General features: G+C 54.1%; 1 protein-coding gene across 1 annotated transcript in view; it reads right to left on the minus strand.

Annotated features, from left to right (window-relative positions):
* Positions 1-18033, minus strand: part of LOC141978234 (glycerol-3-phosphate acyltransferase 2, mitochondrial-like) — a 35645-nt gene extending 17612 nt beyond the window's left edge. Inside the window, exons 1-9 of the mRNA XM_074940178.1 lie at positions 18024-18033; positions 15823-15977; positions 14989-15102; positions 14539-14612; positions 11943-12053; positions 7013-7153; positions 3404-3503; positions 1526-1662; positions 1136-1235 (exon numbers count right to left, since the gene is read on the minus strand). Of these exons, the coding sequence (XP_074796279.1) occupies positions 1136-1235; positions 1526-1662; positions 3404-3503; positions 7013-7153; positions 11943-12053; positions 14539-14612; positions 14989-15102; positions 15823-15891 (846 nt within the window). The 5' untranslated portion in view covers positions 15892-15977; positions 18024-18033. The remainder of the gene's footprint in view (positions 1-1135; positions 1236-1525; positions 1663-3403; positions 3504-7012; positions 7154-11942; positions 12054-14538; positions 14613-14988; positions 15103-15822; positions 15978-18023) is intronic.
* Positions 18034-18635: the final 602 nt, after the last annotated feature.

Raw genomic sequence — 18635 nt, forward strand, 5'->3', positions numbered from 1 at the left:
CACTTCCCGAGATCCAGCCCCAATGTCCTCCCGCGACGTCTGCTCTCCACCCCACCAGGCACTACCACTCAGGCAGCCCCCGCCCACCCCATGGCTCTTAGCCGGAACCAGGCCCTAAATCTGCCCGGGCAAGATCCGGGACTGACGCCTGCAGAGTCCTGCGTGAGCGACCGAAGAATCTACGCAATGCCCTAAAGGTCGGGCCATGCTCCACGAAGGGGCCTGATGTGAAGCGCGATGGAAAGACTCACATGGAGCTCAGCGGGCGTCGGATTGGCCCCCCCCTTACGCATAAATCCTAGAGAATTTAGCAGGGAATAAACCAACCACGATCTAGAGACCCCGTTCCACGTGGGACCCAAGCGAGAACTTTAGACGTCCTTTTGCAAAAAGCCAGAGCAAGACCCTGGAATAGCCAATGTGAGCATGAGCTTGGCACATAGGCGGCCCAGGTTCAAATCCCCGTTCTGCCGGATTCAGATCGGGGGTTTGAACTTGGGCCTCCCCCATCCAGCTGAGTGCCCTAACCACTGGGCTGCTAGCTATTCTGGGGGGCTCGCTCTGGTTTTTCACAAAGGAGTGGGATTCCTGCACGAGCCCCCAACAACTGTCCTAAATAACAATACTGGGTTCACACACAACTCCCGCACCCTCCCCACTGATCAGGTGGGGAAACCGAGGTAGGGTCAGCGACTCGGCCCAGGTCCCACAGTGAGTCAGTGGCAGAGGCGGAATTAAGCTAAGCGCCCGGGCGGTGCTTAACAAATGAACGAGAATCAAATCTGGGGAGGTCCTGGCTCCCAGACCTGTGCTCACTCTACGAGGAGGGTCAATCTAAGCAGGGCGGGGGTTGTTCTGATCCTAACCCTTACTCCGGAGCGACCTGCACCCCTCCCCTCCAACTGCTGGCATCTGCAAAGCTGGGGAGGGGACTGAGCCATACCCCGAGCGCCAACTGACGGGAATGGAAGCTGGGTGTCTAAGTCTCCCAGTCAGCTATGAAATCCTTAACCAAGTGCTTTAGGAGTCTCAAACTACTGGCTAAGGCTTTCACTCTGTCCCCCCCCACGCAGGGCCAGAGTACAGTCCCACACCACCCCTTGGTTCACGGCTCAGCCGCACGAATCCCACTTACTGAGGTGAGGATGGCCCTGGAGAGCGCGCCCCGTTCGCTGTCCGGCGTGTGCTCCGTTCCGGGAGGCAAGAAAACCCCTCCCAGCCGGCTCAGCAGGGCCCTGCAGACAAAACAGGCACAGACACTGCAGAGAGGCCAGCGCCCCCGACCTCCCAACTGCTCAATCCTGCCTGGCCCGCCCCGGGAGACAGGACAGTCACCTCTCCCTCCCAGCCCCACTGCCCGTGGTCCCCCGGGACCTGTTCCCGGTGGGAGAAGCGTTCCCAGGGAGAGGCCAGAAGAATGAAAGTAACAGGCAGACGAGCAGGAGAGGCGAGAAGCAGGTTGAGTGCAGGCTGGGTGCTGGCCATGCAGAAGACAGATGCCCGTAACCCCAGCGCTAAGCCTTACCTGAGGCTTGGGGTATAGGCCTGGTATTCCCAGGTCACTCGGGGCACCCCCAGGCCCTGAGAGAACAGGAGGAAGGGGAGCAGCAGCCCATCCAGCTGGGACTTGCGAGTCGAGAGGAAAACCAGCGGGACGTCGGGCTGGGAAGAAGGAGAAAACGACAGGGGGTGTGCAGGGTGCAGCCGAGGCTGCATACCTGCACGGGCAAGCCCGGGCTACCCACGCTCTTCGGGGAGCGTCCACGCGGCACCGGCGTGTACACCCCCTGGCCCCCAGGCAGGCCCGGCCACACTGGCAGTGAACTGACGGGACAGGCGTTTCCGGGAGCATTTCCCAGGGCTCTCTTAGCTCCTGGCCGGCTGTGGCCACTCCAGGGCAGGGTTCACGGCGTATGAGAACCCATGAGGCTTGTGCAGAAGCGCGGTTACCCCGTCAACGCCCCCACCTGCAGGGGGACACTCCAGGAAACGGACCAGGGACCCAGCGGCGGTGGAAAAGCGCGTGCGCGGACGGGAGGGGGATTTGGGCTTATACCTGCATCAGAGCCTTCGGCCACACTACAGACGTATCCACAGGACAAGTGATGCCGGCTGAGCGAAGCACACAAAGGGGGACCCACTGCAGGCAACATACTGCAAACCCGTACAGGATCTTGGCCACTACTCCCCAAACAGCCCCCTGGCAAGTCACCGGATGCCCAGGGCCCAATCCTAAACCCACAGGGATTTTTCCATCCACTTCAATGAGTGTTTGATCAGACCCTTAAATAGAAAATGGGGCCGTCGTGACCGGAGACGAGCCCCACGCTCTAGATGTCAGCTGGAAAGGCCCCAGCGTGGAGAGGCACAGCGGAGCCTGAAGCCCCAAGGAATCAGATGTGTGGCCCCGCGAGCTAACGGCGCACCCTGCCCGCAGATGGGCTCTCAAAGCACTCTGCCAATGGCTCTGTCCGCCTGGAGACCAAGCCCCCGTCTGCAACTGCCACATCTGCTATTTCAGAGGTCCCCAAACTGTGGGGCGCACCCCCCTAGGGGGGTGTGGAGGAATATCCGGGAGATGCGGGGGTGCCCGGGCTAGCCCCCTCAAGCAGCGGGGAGGGAGTGCCACCCAGCCCCTCCCTGCCCCCAGCTCTGATCCGGTCCGGCCCCCAGCCACATCCCCAGCTCCCGGCCCCGTGCCTGGCCCCACTCCCGCCCTCGGCCACTGGCCGCGGCTCCATTCCCAGCCCAGGGCTGAGGCCGGGGGCAGAGTCAGAGAGCGCTTTCACCGCTGCACGTGTAGACATGGCCTAAGTCTGGCGGGGGCGCTCAGGGGCCAGGGCACCCAACTGCTGCCAGCTTGAGATCTAGGGAAACGTGTTTCAAAAGGGCTGAGTGACTCAGGGACTTAAGCCCCACTGACTCACTGGGATTTCGGCTCCTAAGGCAGTTAGGCCCTGCTGAAAATTTGACCCTAAGGGATTTGCCTCCAGGCTGAACAAGGATTGAAGGCAGAGCTGGGAAGGGAACCCAGTTCTACGCCCCGTGCTGAGCCCACTGCATGGTGACCACAAGCGCCAGCACGGCAGGGGCTGGCGTAGTGAGAGGTGCCAAGTACCCTGCCTAAGGAGGAAGGGAAAGGATGGTCTGGTGGCTAGGGTTCCAACCCCTGCTCTGCCACAGGCTCCAGTGTGACCCTGGTCAAATCTCTTAGCCGCTCCGTGCCTCAGTTTCCCACCTGTACAATGGAGATATCAGCCCCGCCCCGCCCCCAAGCATGAGGCTAGAGGCATTACGGGCGCTCAGACATTAGGGTGGCGGGGCCCACCCAAGTGCCTTAGGCAGATAACACAAGGAACAGGGCTCTTGGCAGAGCTGTCTCAGGCCCCCCACTGCTCCTTACCGTCTGGGCTGCCCTGCGCACCATCTCCAGCTGCCCTTTGTGGAGCAGCAAGTTGAGGAACACGCGGTTCAGGAGTCTGAGCAGAGCCCAGCTGCAGAGCCTGGGGGAGAGGGAAAGAAAGCCCAGAGATCGGTCTCTCTAGGGCCCACGGATGTCCCCTCCGCCCCCCAGTCTCTGTGTCCTACACTAGGAGGGATCGCATTACACTTTTATACCATGGTCAGTAACCACTGATTCTAGGGATTTCAATTTCCCGTCTCCCCGCAGAGCAGGCTGCTGTATTCCCCACCGAGCCCCACACACTCACTACCTCTAGGGCTGGGAATTCACTCGCTCCTCCCTGCCGCTTGCCCATGGGGGCTGGGCTGAGAATCTCCCAACTCGTTTTGCAGAAGCCTCGCTCCTCCCTGCCCCCTCCGGGCCTGATCCAGAACATAAGCCGGTGCCAGGGCGACCATTCAAACGCATACTGCACGCGAGAGCGGCTGGGAAACTCATCCTAGTTCAACACCGCCCCACCCGGCACTCGGGGGCCCAGACAGACCCTGCTGAAATCAATGCGCTACAGCTGCACCCACTCATTCTCCATGCGCCAGGGACCCCATCGCGCCAGGCGCTGCACATACACATGAGAGAGAAGCACGGCCTTGGCAGCTCTCATGGTTTGATTGCAAGTATTGTACTAATTGTCATATTAGGAACCTAGGCATGGACGGGACCTCCGAGGTCATCAGCAGTCCCGTGGTGTCGCAGGCCACCCGGCAGGTCATCCCGTTTAGCAGCGTATCAAGGTCCATTTTAGAACTAGTTCAGCTTGTTTCCCCCCGCCACTACTCCTGTTGATGGTTAGGAAACCTTCCTCATTTCCAGCCTACATTTCCTCATGGCCAGTTTATCCCCATTCGCTCTTGGGCCAAACATGGTCCTTGGGCTTCGATACCTCTTCCGCCCCCCTGGAGATTCTTAAAGCCCCAGCTTCCAGAGTCATGGGAATGCGTGAGAATCTCAGCTTCTTTGATTGATTTGATTGAGCAAAAATTTCCAGCCCTTGTAGTAGAGGTAGAAAAGCATGAAAATAGGACCCCAGCACAGCCTAGTGGCTCAGAAGCCAAAAGGAGAGGCCTCCTCCCCTCGATATTGTTTTTAATGTTAGGTTTCAGAGTAACAGCCATGTTAGTCTGTATTCGCAAAAAGAAAAGGAGGACTTGTGGCGCATCTGAAGTGAGCTGTAGCTCACGAAAGCTTATGCTCAAATACACTGGTTAGTTTTTAATGTTGTAATTTTTCTGGGGTTTGCAGCGCTGACACTGTATTACACTCTCCATCTTCCAGATGGGGAATGGAGGCAAGGAGAGGTTAAATGACTTACCTAAGCGACTCAGTGACAGGGGAAAGACTCAAAATGCAGACTTGCTGCGTCTCAGGCCAGGGCTACATGAGGAAATTAATTTGGCTTAACTACGTCACTCAGGGGTGTGAAAAATCCATCCTAAGAGCGAGAGTTCATTCAAAGGCAGTGCAGTCTAGTGGTTACAGCACTAAACTGGGTCTCACGTCACCTGGGCCCAATTCTTCGCTCTGCCCCTGGCCTGTTGGGTGAGCTTGGGCAAGTCAGGTCCCCCCATCTGTGCCTCAGTTTCCCCATCTGTACAACAGGGCTAATGGCACTCACCCACCTTTGTGAAGTGCTTTGAGATCTGCAGCTGAGAAGTGCTACATGAGCTAGGCATTATCATCACATTTCAATGTTCAACCCACGTCTTTAAGCTCCCACAAAGTAAATGAATAAACAGGAGCTCTGTTTGCAAAAAAAAAATTAACGCCCCTGCGTGATTAGGCCAAAAAAAAAAAAATACAATAAAAATAAAATAACCCCAGCGTGCAAACCCAGAACCCATCTCCCCCATTCCCACCCCCGAGCTCCTGCGTGATGTTTACCAGAAATCTCTAAATGCTTTTATCCCTTGGGCAATTTCCCCACTTTAAATACTCAGACTGTTCGGAAAGGTTCTTTTATTACAGCTCAATCAGAGAAGCAATTAGGCCTCAATGGAAACTTTAACTGCCAATTTCTCAACAATCAAAAAAAAAAAAAAGTTCCCCTTTTCTTTTAGGTGAAGTCTTTGATGTTCACTTCCAGTGGGAAATGTTAGCACTCGTTAAACCAGGATGGGGCTACCCTGGCTCCGGACCAGAATAACGCATGGAGGTGCTGTATGGGCTTCCCCATGAAGCTCGGCCAACGCGCCACTCCATCCCAACCCGCCTGCAATTCTGCTAACGTCTCTCGGTTCCAACCCACAGCCCACCCTGCTCCAGCCCTGAGCTGCTTCACGCACAGCACTGCTGGTACCCCTCAATCCTGACCTGCAATCCCCTGGTCCCCCAGCCCCTGGCTCCCCTCCCCTGCCAGCTCTGCTGGTACCCCTCAATCCTGACCTGCAATCCCCTGACCCCCCAGTCCCTGGCTCCCCTCCTCCACCAGCTTTGCCGTTGCCCCTGAATCCTGACCTGCAGCTAAGGTGGCCGTGGACACGTTCCCAGAACACTGGACGTGCCAGTACCGTCGGGAACAGCGTGACCCTAACCCCGCTGGTGTGACCCCACATGTACCATGCATTTGAGGTCATGCTGGAGGGGGAAGATTAGCATGCTCTTAAAAATGTCGCCGCCTGTTGGTTACCTGTCAAAACCGCATCTGGTCTCCTCGCAGTCCTGCATAGGGGACGAACCCCTCAAGCAGGGGACTGTTCAATTTAATACAGGATGAGCAGTCTCCCCCACTAGCTCCCTGTGACCCCAGCCCTGGGCTCCCTTCCCCATTAGCTCCCATCGGTACCCCTCAATCCCAACCTGTAGCCCTCCGGTACCCCAGCCCCAGGCTCCCCTCCCCACTAGCTCTGCTGGGTACCCCTCAATGGCGACCAGCAGCCCCTTGCTACTCCAGTCCTGGACCTCTCCTGAGACGAACAAATCTCTGAACCACCACCCGATCCCAAACCCTCTTCACTGGGGACCCAAGCAAGATTCCACTTCCCAGCCCCCCAACTACCATCTAAGTTTGAAACACAGGAAAAACATCCCCGACTCTGCAAGAAACTTAAAATACAAACACACACACACACACACACACACAGGCTCCTAGCAGGGATCTGACTTGTCATCACCCCTACCGCCCACGTCTCTGCAAGGCACCTCCGCGAGCAAGCCACAGGGCAGGGGGGCACAGAATGCACTCACACACTCTCTTGGCTTTCTGCCGGGCGTGTTAATTTCGTAACAAGGAAAGATGCCAGACCCATTGCTCTAATCACCTACCTGCTGCTTTGCAGGCTTAGACCTCAGAGTGCTTTGCCACGGAAGGGCTGTGTCACTCTCTCTGTCCTGAAGACAGGGAAACTGAGGCACAATAGTCTTGCTTGCCCAAGGTTACACACAGCAAGTACATGGCAGAGCTGGTCTCTAATACCAGCCCCCTCAGGCAATTCTGCTGCTGCTCCCCTGCCTTAAACCAGCACCGTATACACAGCAGGATGGGTGCCAGAGTCCCCTGTAGCCCTTGCCCGGCCCTCTCCGCAGGGCGGGGGGGGAGGGGTGGGGGGGACATACCTTAGTATGAAAAGGGAGAGAGGAGATTGAATCTGGCTCAGGATTTGCAGCACTTTGCTCCTCCATTGTGCCGGGGATTTGCTGACAACGGAGCCAGCCCCTCTTGCCTGGGGGACCTTCAGAGCCATGACATCCTGCACCCTGGGGAGAAAGGGAGAGCAGATGAAAAACAAGAACACCAAGCAAAGCCGCAGGATTTAATACGCTATTCAGAGCGCCTAATGCATCCCAGCGACTATAGCCTAAGGACAGCCAGCCGCCAACACCGTATTAACCGTTATCGGGGGCGGCAAGGAGAGACCCCAACCGAGATCATGGACACATTACGCTGCATGCCGGAGAGACACTGCGATCTCATGCAGCCTGAGACAGGCTGGGGTGGGAAGCCCAGGAAAACTCAGTGATCAGGAAAGCTGCAGCGTCTCTGGCGGGCAGAGCAAAGGGCACAGACAAGATCTGGGTTCTAGTCCAGGCGGGGACAGATTTAGGGGGGCACTGGATTGCTGTCAGATGAGAAATCTGAGGCCAGGTGAATATGCTTGCCAAGAGCCGGGCTGCCAGCTCCAAAGTCCTGGCCAAATTCCAGCTGCAGTCACTTATATTCTGCCGCCCCAAATGTCCCCCGAGGTTTCAGCTCCCCGCCAGTCCTAAACGGTGCTAGATGCCGCCTTTCCCCAGACAACAGACTGCAGTTTGCTGCTGTCCAAAGGGCAGGTAAAGCCCAGGGGTGTCGTCCCATAGGCTCTGCGTCGGGCCAGAAGGGCGACCAGACCAGACAGGGCCACAGAGCGCAGTGTGTATGTCACAGGATTCGGGATCAGCCTGGCTGAATCAACGCGTGCAGCCAATTGTCACTCGGCTCGTGCTGGCTCGTTTCCTTCCTGACCCATCTGCGAAAGGAGCATCCATCCGTACAGGCCTGATCCAAAGACCCCGTTGAGTCCAGCGGGCTTGGGCCCAATGCCGTTTCTTACGCGGCCAGATTGGAGCAGGCGGTGACAGGGATTTAACCACAGCCTGCCTGTAACTGACAGCTGCCCGAGAGTTTTGCTGCTATGAAACACTTGGAATTGTTTTCTTCCTTCACAGCTGTTTCCATCTGGAGCTCCCCATCTCTGTCCAGCACCCTGTGAGGGGAAGGGATATAGCTACTGGCTGAGGAGGTAGCAACCCCAGCAGCACAATCCCTCTGAAAGGCGCTCACACCCCACGGCGTGACAACGGTCACACCACGGCCCCATCAGGCCGACCACTAATGTCTCCGTTTCCTTGTACTCCCCTGACCGTGCGTCTCCGCCTGTTGTCTCTTGTCTTAGACTTAGATTGTCAGCAATTTGGGGCAGGGACCATCTTCCTCTTCTGTGTTTGTACAGCTCCTAACACAGTGGGGCCCGCTAGGCGCTGCTGTGCTGTCATCACTGATAGATTCTATTATAGAGGACACTGAATAATTCAATTGATCACGCGCCTCGGTGGTCTACAGGACCACTCCCCTATCTGTGAGCTCGGGGCTGAGAATGAAAGCATCACAACCATGCCTTTCCCAGAGCACTGCTCCCACCCGCTCAACTTCTGCACCGTCGCTTTCGTAATCTAAACTCTCAGCCTGACACCAAAGACAAATTCGCAGCTCGTAATTTATCAGAGTAAGTGCGGGGGGGGGGGGGGGAATGCCAGAGAGGTGCTAAATAAATGCAGATGAGAGTTGGACATCAGTATAGACAGAGGGCCCTTTGCGAAAATATTCCTTAGAGATATCACAATCTTTCTTGGCCCCTGCTACAGTGCCTGTCATCAGAGGCTCACAAAACCCATTACAAACAGTGGGCCAGGAATTCAGCAGGCGCAAAACAGCACAGATCCACTAATGTTATGCCAGGAGAGACTCTGGCCCATTAATTCTCTCTTGTACATGTGGGAAAAGAGGCACAGGGCAAGGGCTTGTCTACACAGGAAAATTTACCAGCATTACTTTGATAAAGGACTTCAACCTAACAGGCAGAGATAACAAGAACCAGGGGTCGGGAGGTGAAACTGCACAAGCTCAGACTGGAAAGGAGGCGTACGATTTTAACAGCGAGGGTTATTAACGACTGGAACAACTTATCAAGTGTTGTGGTAGATTCTCCGTCACTGGCGATTTTCATCTGAATACCTATTTTTCTAAAAGATACGCTCTCATTGAAACAGGAATTAATTCAGAAAAGTCCTCTGGCCTGTGCTAAACAGGAGGTCAAATGAGATGATCACAACGGTCCCTTCTGGCTTTATAAGCTATGTTGGTATAGTTACACCAGCATAACTCCCTGTGATTGGACACGCCTGATCAAAATAGACCTTGTTCAGGTTAGTGGATGGCTCATAACTGAAAAATTGTACGTGCCCAAAGTGATATAAACTGAACTGAAACAAGGCCATGGTATTCCGAATAAGGGTGCCCACATGGGAGATGGATAGAAAGCTGCCTAGATTGTCGGGCTCAACGGGTACCGATCAACGGCTCGATGTCTAGTTGGCAGCCGGTATGAAGCAGAGTGCCCCAGGGGTCGGTCCTGGGGCCGGTTTTGTTCAATATCTTCATTAATGATCTGGAGGATGGTGTGGACAGCACCCTCAGCAAGTTCATGGAAGACACTAAGCTGAGGGGAAAGGTAGATATGCTGGAGGGTAAGGATGGGTCCAGAGTGACCTAGACAAATTGGAGGATTGGGCCAAAAGAAATCTGATGAGGTTCAACAAGGACAAGTGCAGAATCCTGCACATAGGACGGAAGAATCCCATGCACCGCTACAAGCTGGGGACCGAGCGGCTAGGCAGCAGTTCTGCAGAAAAGGACCTGGGGATTACAGTGGACGAGAAGCTGGATATGAGTCAGCGGTCTGCCCTTGTTGCCAAGAAGGCCAATGGCATATTGGGCTGCGTTATTAGGGGCACTGCCAACTGATTGAGGGAAGTGATTATTCCCCTCTATTTGGCACGGGTGAGGCCACACCTGGAGTATTGCATCCAGTTTTGGTCCCCCCACTACAGAAAGGATGTGGACAAATTGGAGAGAGTCCAGCAAAGGGCAACAAAAATGATTAGCGGGTTGGGGCACATGACTTATGAGGAGAGGCTGAGGGAACTGGGGTTATTTAGTCTGCAGAAGAGAAGAGTGAGGGTGGATTTTATAGCAACCTTCAACTACCTGAAAGGGGGTTCCAAAGAGGATGGAGCTCGGCTGTTCTCAGTGGTGGCAGATGACAAAACAATGTGCAATGGTCTCAAGTTGCAGTGGGGGAGGATTAGATTGGATATTAGGAAAAACCTTTTCACTAGGAGGATGGGGAAGCACTGGAATGCGTTACCTAGGGAGGTGGCGGAATCTCCTTCCTTAAAAGTTTTTAAGGTCAGGCTTGACAAAGCCCTGGCTGGGATGATTTAGTTGGTGTCGGTCCTGCTTTGAGCAGTGGGTTGGACTAGATGACGTCCTGAGGTCTCTTCCAACCCTGATATTCTATGATCTCAGCATAGCTACAGGGGTACAGTAATGCCAGTACATTTCCCAAGTAGACTAGCCCCAAGTTACCCAAGACTGCAATGCAAAGCGGGGTGGGTGTATAACAGCAGAGTGAGCCATGCTGGACAATGCCTCTCTCGTTCTCTGCTCGTACCCCACTATTGCAGTCAGGTGCTTACACTGTGCTTGTCACAGCAGCATCCGATCCCTTCGAGCTATGACTCCCCGTTTCTGAGATGGGGAAACTGAGGCAAAGGGAAGTGACCTGCCCAATTCAAGGACAGAGCCAGGACTAGAATCTAGGTTGCCTGGCTTGGGTGCACTCCAGCTTGCACTCTCACTCCAGCAACTGGGAAAATTTAACTCAATCAAAAATTGAAAAAAATGCTTTAAAATAAACATTATATTAGCCATCAAAATGATAAAAAAAATAAAAACACTAATTCCGCCAGGCCTAAATATGGCAAGGGCACTAGGGCAGGGCAGCCATCAACATCTGAACCATGGTGTTGAGCAGAGATGCTCTGAGCAGGATACAAGTAGCAGGGGCCCTGTCTATACCAGCATGCCCGCTAGAGGCCAAGAAAGGACTGGAGAGTTCCCATAAAAGGCCAGTTCAGGTACTTCACACTCTTATTCTCTTCTAGAGGCCTGGCTCCCTGGTTGGACAACATTTCCCATGATGCACCAGTGTCCCTGCTTGGTGAGTGGAGGTGGGACATCTTGGCAGGCATATTGCCATGGTGCATCATGGGAGTTGAAGTCCAGCAGGACCAACACCTGTCCCATGGAGGCGGATAGAAGCATGAGGTAACCGAACCACAACTCCCATGAGGCACCACAGCGGCATTTCAGATGCAAAATATTTCAAATTTTCGAGCATCCAGATTTTTTATCCAAAAATTAAACTTTTCCAAGGAAAGCAGACACTTTTCACAAAAAAATTCAGTTAATCAAAAAACCAATTTTCCATCCAAAAAAATGTTTAAACCAGCCCCACCTAACAGTTCGCACAGCCCTGGCATCCTGCTAGAGAGGGCATAAGTTGCTGGGTAGGGAATAGAACCCAGGAGTCCTTACTCAGATGCCCTCCCTGGCCTGAGGTTTATAGCCCCATGTCAGTTCTACTTTATTCTGAAGGTGACAAGAGCACGTGGTCTAGTGGTTAGAACAGGACACTGGGGCCGGGTCCACACCTGAGATTTGGGCCAAATTCTCCCATTGTTGCAGCCCATGTCCTGTTCAAAAACCTAAACCAACCGGCCCTGGCTGCAGTCAGAACAGCAGAGACCCGGAGGCAGGCTCCAAACAACGTAGGGCTGTAATACCATGAGGAACAGCTGAGAAAGGAGGGGACATAAGAGCAAAACTCCAGTGCCAGCCCGTAGGGTAAATAATAACCTCAGGTTGCTCTCACATGAGGAACGATACCTTTTGCTGCAGAAGATTCTCTCCTGGAGGTCTTGTGGGGTCTCGGAATGAACTTTCCAATCGAGGACCGCAAGGAAGTAACAGAGTCTTCTTACTAGCCAGCCCCTGTACCTAGAGAGAGACACTCAGCTAGGGAATTACGGAACCTATAGACAGGTGATACATTGCATGCATGCCATTATCCAGGTATATCCTTTCGGGGTACTTCTAATACTTGTAAGCTACAAGTATAATATATATAGCACGTTTCATATGTAGATCTCAAAGCACTTTACAAAGGAAGGAAGTCAGGATAATTACTCCCAAGGGGAAACTGAGGCACAGAAAGGGGGCATGACTTGCCCAAGATCACCCAGCAGGCCAGTGGCACAGCTGGGAACAGAAGCCAGGTCTCCTGCGTCCAAGGCCACTGCTCTACCCACTAGGAAACACTGCATCCCCACTGGGAGCCTTCCTTTAACTCCAGTGGTGTCGGATCAGTCCCTTGACATGTCCCCTCGTTCAAGTGTTTCATGTTTTTAACAAGCCCATCCCTCCTTCGCAACGTCCTCCCGTTTGGAAACGATTGATGTAGGTCAGAGCGTGTTGGAAGGGGTCTAATCTCTGTATTTAATCCTTCATGCTCTGGTAATTGCCAGACCTCCAGCCCAATGATAGCTGAAATAACTTTTACCGTCGCATGGTCGAGCGGACGGCGTGCTGGGCTGGGCTGGGAACCAGAACCCCTAGCCTGCTGGAGTCAGCTCAGCCCTCTGGCCAAGATTTCAAAACCGACTTGTGACCCCAGAGTCCTCATTTCTGGGTCTGATTTTCACAAAGGGCCAAGCACCTGCCCTCTCAAAACCAGGCTCCTTTCACAAGCTTCAAGGTGGGGGCTCCAATAATTGAGCCAGCCCCAAGGTCACTGGGCATTTATGGACACCGTGGCTGCTGCGCCTCAACTTCCCAATTTGTAAAATGGGGTTACTGGCGCTTGGTAAAGCGCTGCGAGATCTAAGGAGGAAAAGAACTATAGAAAATGTACAGCAGTGGCATTCCCATGCTAAAAACCATATCGATTGAGGGAGCTCTCTCTCGACCATGAAACCACAGGTCTCAGAGCTTCCTTCTAGGAAAGGAGAACATCCAGGATGTTCCTGCATTGGCATTTCCCAGCTCTAACTTCAGCGCTCCTGAAGGGCAAACGTTCCCGACACAAACTTTGCACTCTGTTCAATGCAGCCTTCGCTGTACCACGACCCGCACCAGTGTCCTGTTAACATTAACCAAGACTGATGCAAGATCCCTGATGTCATCAGGTCTCCAATCAGGCGTTCAGTCCTCAATCAGTACCAGGGAATGCTAAGAGACTACTAAAGAACTTCATTAACCCCCCACATTTTGCAAGCACCAGGACAAGGAATGAAGACCGAACTCCGCTAGAAATATTGGAAGCCCAGTGACATAGAGGTTCCGTTTCTAACCTGCCCATGGCACTGATGAGATGTCAGACGCTAAACATCACACACCTCTGGTTACTACCTTGCATTCCCATCGCCCCCGCCCCCAGTTTTAGCATCCGTAACTCGTGACATGCTACGAGGCGAGATGAATTATTTAGACCCTTTCGTAAGCTGGAGCCGTGAGGTTTCAAGCAGCAGGAAGCACGGTGACCCCATTTTCAAGAGCGTGGAACACCCATGGAGCCCACAGAAACTGACAGGAGCTGCAGCGGCTTAGCCCTGCATGCTCCAAAATCAGCATTTGGAGAGTTAAACATCAGGGGACAAACCCTCAGCCAGTGTAAACCGGGGGAGCTCCAGCAATCTCTGTGGGAAGCCAGTGACTGACATCAGCCGAGGATCCGGACGTACGTACATTGCTACTGAAGTGCGGGCACGTGAGAGTAGCAGGGAAAGGAACCAGAACCACCGAGTTTTTAACATCCACCGTCACACAAACTGCCAGGGCTAGAAACAGCTTGGGCAGCCCTACCCAAAATGCTTTGTAAGCATTTCCCTGCGCTGGTCCCAGGGAAGGGATCAGAATGGAAACTCTGATCTCTGAATACAACCTTCCACACCAGAGTGGGAATCGACATGTTTTGGTAACAACTAACTACTCGGTTGAATCTCTATTCCCCTTTTGCTGCGGCTGTTACATTACATTGGAGTGGGTGGGTGGATGGGAACGAATCAAATACTCTCCTCTCCCTGTTAATAACACTTAGTCTTTATGGGCCTGCAGCTTTCAAAAGGCTTTACAAACAATCCTTAAAGCGATTTAGTTATTAGACTAATTAGCAAGCGAGGCTAACTTATGAATCCTCCCATCACTCCAGTGAGTCAGAGAAATGAATATCATTCTTGCTTTTGTTCGCAGAGAGAAGCGACTCACCCCAGATCCCACAGCAAGTCCATGCAGGGCTGGGGATAGAACCCAAGAGTCCAGGCTGCCAGGGTTGAGTACATCTCCAGCCTCAAAGGCACGTGGAGATAACGCGAGAAGAGTATGTCCTCCCTCTGCTGAACATCGACACAGCATGGTGCCCAGGAAATCGCCCCATTCCAACCCTCTCCCACCCCGCACCCCTTCCCCAGCCCCCTCCAATACTCACCTGGTATCTTCCTCCGTCACCTGGAGAACATTATGAAAGCCCAGGGAGGGAAGGTGCTTGTGGAAGGAGGATTGCTGAAAGCAGACAGGCACGGCCGTTAGTAGAAACACATCCTGGATAGCAGGGCTCCCCCTTCTCCCCTGGGAATTCACTCCTCTGCCAAGAATAACCCAGGAACCCTCCATCCCTGCCAGCGTGGGGAGGGCGAGTTCCTTCTCTCTTTGCCCTGCAGCTGCCAGCAGCGACAGGTGCTGCCTAGAGGCCAGAATCTGCTTTGGTGCTGGTGAAAGGTTGCAGCTGGGAAGACCCAGATTCACAGACATCTGTCCCTGCCAATCTGCTCTAGCCCTGCCCAGGAGGGACCAACTCTAGGAGTAAGTCCCTCTGAAAGCAGAAGCCACCAACCACCGCCAGGCTGATCCCCTCCCTCTTCCGATCGCCTGTCCTTACCCAGCTCTTCGGGGTGCAGATCTGACAGCAGCGCCCCACGAACGGGCGGTACTTGCCCAGAAAAGGGGTGACAATCTCCAGCTTCACCCCGAAGCCCAAGGGCCAGGTCTTCATCTGAGGAAGAGAGGAAATAAAGCCTATTTATCCCAACCCCCCGCCCACCCCATAACCCGAAACCCCAGCACAGGAAATAAAAGCTCGCAGCCCATCGCCTTTCCAGGAGACAGGTTCCTAAATCACTTTGGCTGGGTCTTCACTGCTGCCTAGCTGTGATCATGGGGGAGTCACCTGGCTACCCGCAATCTCAAGAGATCACAACCCCACCGCAGAGCTGCAGTCGGGTTCTGTGTGCTGCGGGCATGTTTCCTGTCCATGCTGGGGCTGCACCCAGCCACAAAGACTTCTGGGTACGTAGCTCATGGTTCACAGCAGCCAGCACCAAGCCACGTGGATTTGGATATTCAATTCCCATTCGTTTTAGTGGGAACCTAAACCCCTTGGGCAACGTAGACAATCTCAGCCCTCGTCTGCAAGAGAATGAGCCTTGTATTGGAGACCAATCCAGCCAGTGAGACCGAAGGCTTTCAGCACTCGCTGTCACATGACGCCTCTTGCAATAACACAGACGCTCATCGCAGGCTCTGGAGCCTTTGCACCCCCTGGCATTGCTCCTGCTCTGACTCCCACTGATCTGAATAGATCCCAAGTGCCAGTCCCATCTGGATATGCGGGGGTGACACTGAGTGTCCTATCCTCCAGCTCACAGCTCCCTCCTGCTCTGGCAGGGAGAGCGGTGCCACTGCTCGGGTACCCTCCCTCCAAGGGATCACACACGTGTCTCTGCGGTGACTTCTTCTCAGCCAGCAGGATGCGGGTGGTGGAGTCCCGCTGGGTCAGAGCCATGGCTCGCCCCGATCTCGAAGCACAGGCTGGGTGCGGGCTCCTGGGACCAGCAGCAGTGTCCACGGAGGGCAGCGTGGTGAGAGAAGCTGGAAAGACACAGAGGAGAGGGCACCGGCTGGCTTGAGAGACAAGGAGGCTGGTGGAGAAATCTCACTACCCGAAGCACCACAAAGGGGAAGGGCTGCCCAGTGGTTCGGTTGCTACTCCGGGATGACAGCTCTGTCACAGAGGCCCTGGGGGACCTCGAGTGAGTCATTTAGATCTGTGCCTCAGTTTCCCATCTGTATAAACAGCACTGCCCTGCCCTCAGACACTGCGGGCCTACAATCTACAGAGCCACCCAGCCGCTGCTCAGACAGGAAGAGATCGCTTGGAACGGACATTCTGCTTCTGTGAAATGGCCTGGCCAAATCCTGTGGCCAATGCCTAACGCCTCAGAGGGAGGCGAACCTCGCCTTGGCCAGCACCGGGGGTCTTTATTGTATAATGGACCCCTCCAATGGCCCTGCGTGGCCGTTGCAGGTAGGGCTTCAAGCACAAGCAATCGTACTAACTCCCCATGCCCTCCACACACGGAGGCTCGACCTTCTGTATTCACGGCACTCTCTGGCTCGCTGCCTGGGAGATGGTCTTAGCCAGACATGGGCAAGGCTGGGCCGCAGATCTCCACCCCCCCCCCCCCGCAAGAGGAAAACTCCCTTTCACAACTGGAGACCTCTCAAGGGGAAAGGCTAACTCCTCGGCTGAGAAATCAATTGTTCTGCAGCTCGTCTACCGCACAGAGAGGGGAAAAAAACCCAGCAGCCAATGCGCCCAAAGCCCTGAGGAGAAGAGTTTATTCTCTTTGTAATTCAACTCCAATATCGTTACAATTGACTTTTCCCTCCCACGCCCTCCTCGCTCTCCCATGGAGACGCCAATCTCTACCAGGAAACTGCGGCTCTAGCCGATGGCACCTGGAGCACAGAGGCAGGGAGCCTGCCCCGCACTGCGTCCCAGCTGGTGCTCGGCTCCACCAACCAAAGCCGATCCCTGGGAACATAAGGGCAGGACAAAGAGAGGGTGGCCCAGCAGGCAGGAGGATGGACTGAGAGGTGGGAGACCAGGGCTCTATCCCTGGCTCTGCCACCGATTCACTGTACAGCCTTGGGCAAGTCACTTCCCCAGTCCATGCCTCCGTTTCTCCTTATGCTTTGCCTGTGTAGATGGTCAGCTCTCCAGGGCATGTACAATAGTGCCCCCATACCTAAAATACAGAATCAAACACAAGGAAAGCAGGTTTCCCCTTTAGGATATTTTCCTAGCTCTTAAGAGATGTTACCCTGCCCCTTGGGATACAACTTCACAGTTTAACAGACCTTAACTGACACTCCCCTTTGCTTAGTTCCATCCCATCCCTCCTACGAGTTACACACCCCAAAGCACCCTCCCCTTCTTGGCGTTTGCACTCCTCCAAAGCCAGGCCCCATTAGGGGATCATCTTTCCCCCCCTTAAGTCAATCCCGCCAGCCCCTTAATCATTTCATGGGCAGCTTGGCTCTGAACTCCCTCCAAGTCCCATTTGTTCCGGCTGCTGACATCACCTGCTGGTATTTTGCAAAGCAGTCAGGGAGCAGAGCTGGACAGAAGGGCAAAGAGCACTGACAGGGCATGCAGGAGACCTGGGCTAGGCACTTCACCCCACAGGCAGGAGATGAATAAACCTTCCCTGGCCTTGTTTATTTGGAGCACAAACTCTTTGGGGGTGGGGACTGTCTCTCGCTACATGAACGGGCAGCACCTAGCACATGGAGCCCCTGTCTTAGTGGGTCTCACCGATGGGCTACTGTGATACCATTAAAACATACCATGGTTATTTGGGGTCATGGAGCCCAGGGCACTAACCCCAGTGCCCTGGTCAGATTCCCGCGTGTCTAATTCCAAGCTGCCTCCTCAGTAAAAAGACAGAATCCTGCTTCCTCAAACAGTAACACAGGCTCACTGCCAGCCAGCCATGGGAAGCACGTGGTATCGCAGTGTGAATGCTCTGCACCAGCGCCCAGAGTTAACGTGGCATAAGAGTTTCCATTCTAAGCCCCCGTTCACACAGGCTGATCACTTTCTGAAACGTTCTCTCCCTCCCACACACGCACCTTGTGAGTTGTAACGTTCCAAGCTTAGGGCCCTGGATTCAACCCCTGCCTGGCCTCTGTGTGGAAACAAGTCCCATTTGACTTGCGCTTTGCACCCCTTGGACCCTTCGTCTTCTGCTTTCAGTTACCCAAGGTGCAAATCGAGAGGAACCTCTGGGAGTCGAAGGCACAGCTCTCAGAGGGCAGAATCTGGCACAGCGGTGTACTCACTCAAAACGATTTTTTAAAATATCTGTGGGTTTCATCCTTTAACACACCGTGGCTCTGTTACGGAAGAAAAAAGTTTCACACACACCCCCTTTCCCCTCCATCACAAAAAAATGTCAGGACTACCCTCCCCCATCTACCCATAGTGGTCACCCCGTTCTAACTTGTTGGGCCACCCAGGTTCAGACCCTGGGGTTTAACCCAATATTTCCCAAACTTTTGGGAACTGAGTCCTCCCCACGCACCAAACAAGGAAATGAAACCTATCACATCCAATTTGCAACCCTCTCATGTCCCTCCGGGGAACCACCAGCATAAATCTTCAAACGGTCCTTCCTCTCCTTCCTCACACATCACCACTGACATCTGAGTCAGCCCCCACCAGAACAAAAAGAGGTTCGCACT

Source organism: Natator depressus, chromosome 26 (assembly GCF_965152275.1).
Source record: "Natator depressus isolate rNatDep1 chromosome 26, rNatDep2.hap1, whole genome shotgun sequence".
In the NCBI taxonomy this organism is placed as follows: Eukaryota; Metazoa; Chordata; order Testudines; family Cheloniidae; genus Natator; species Natator depressus.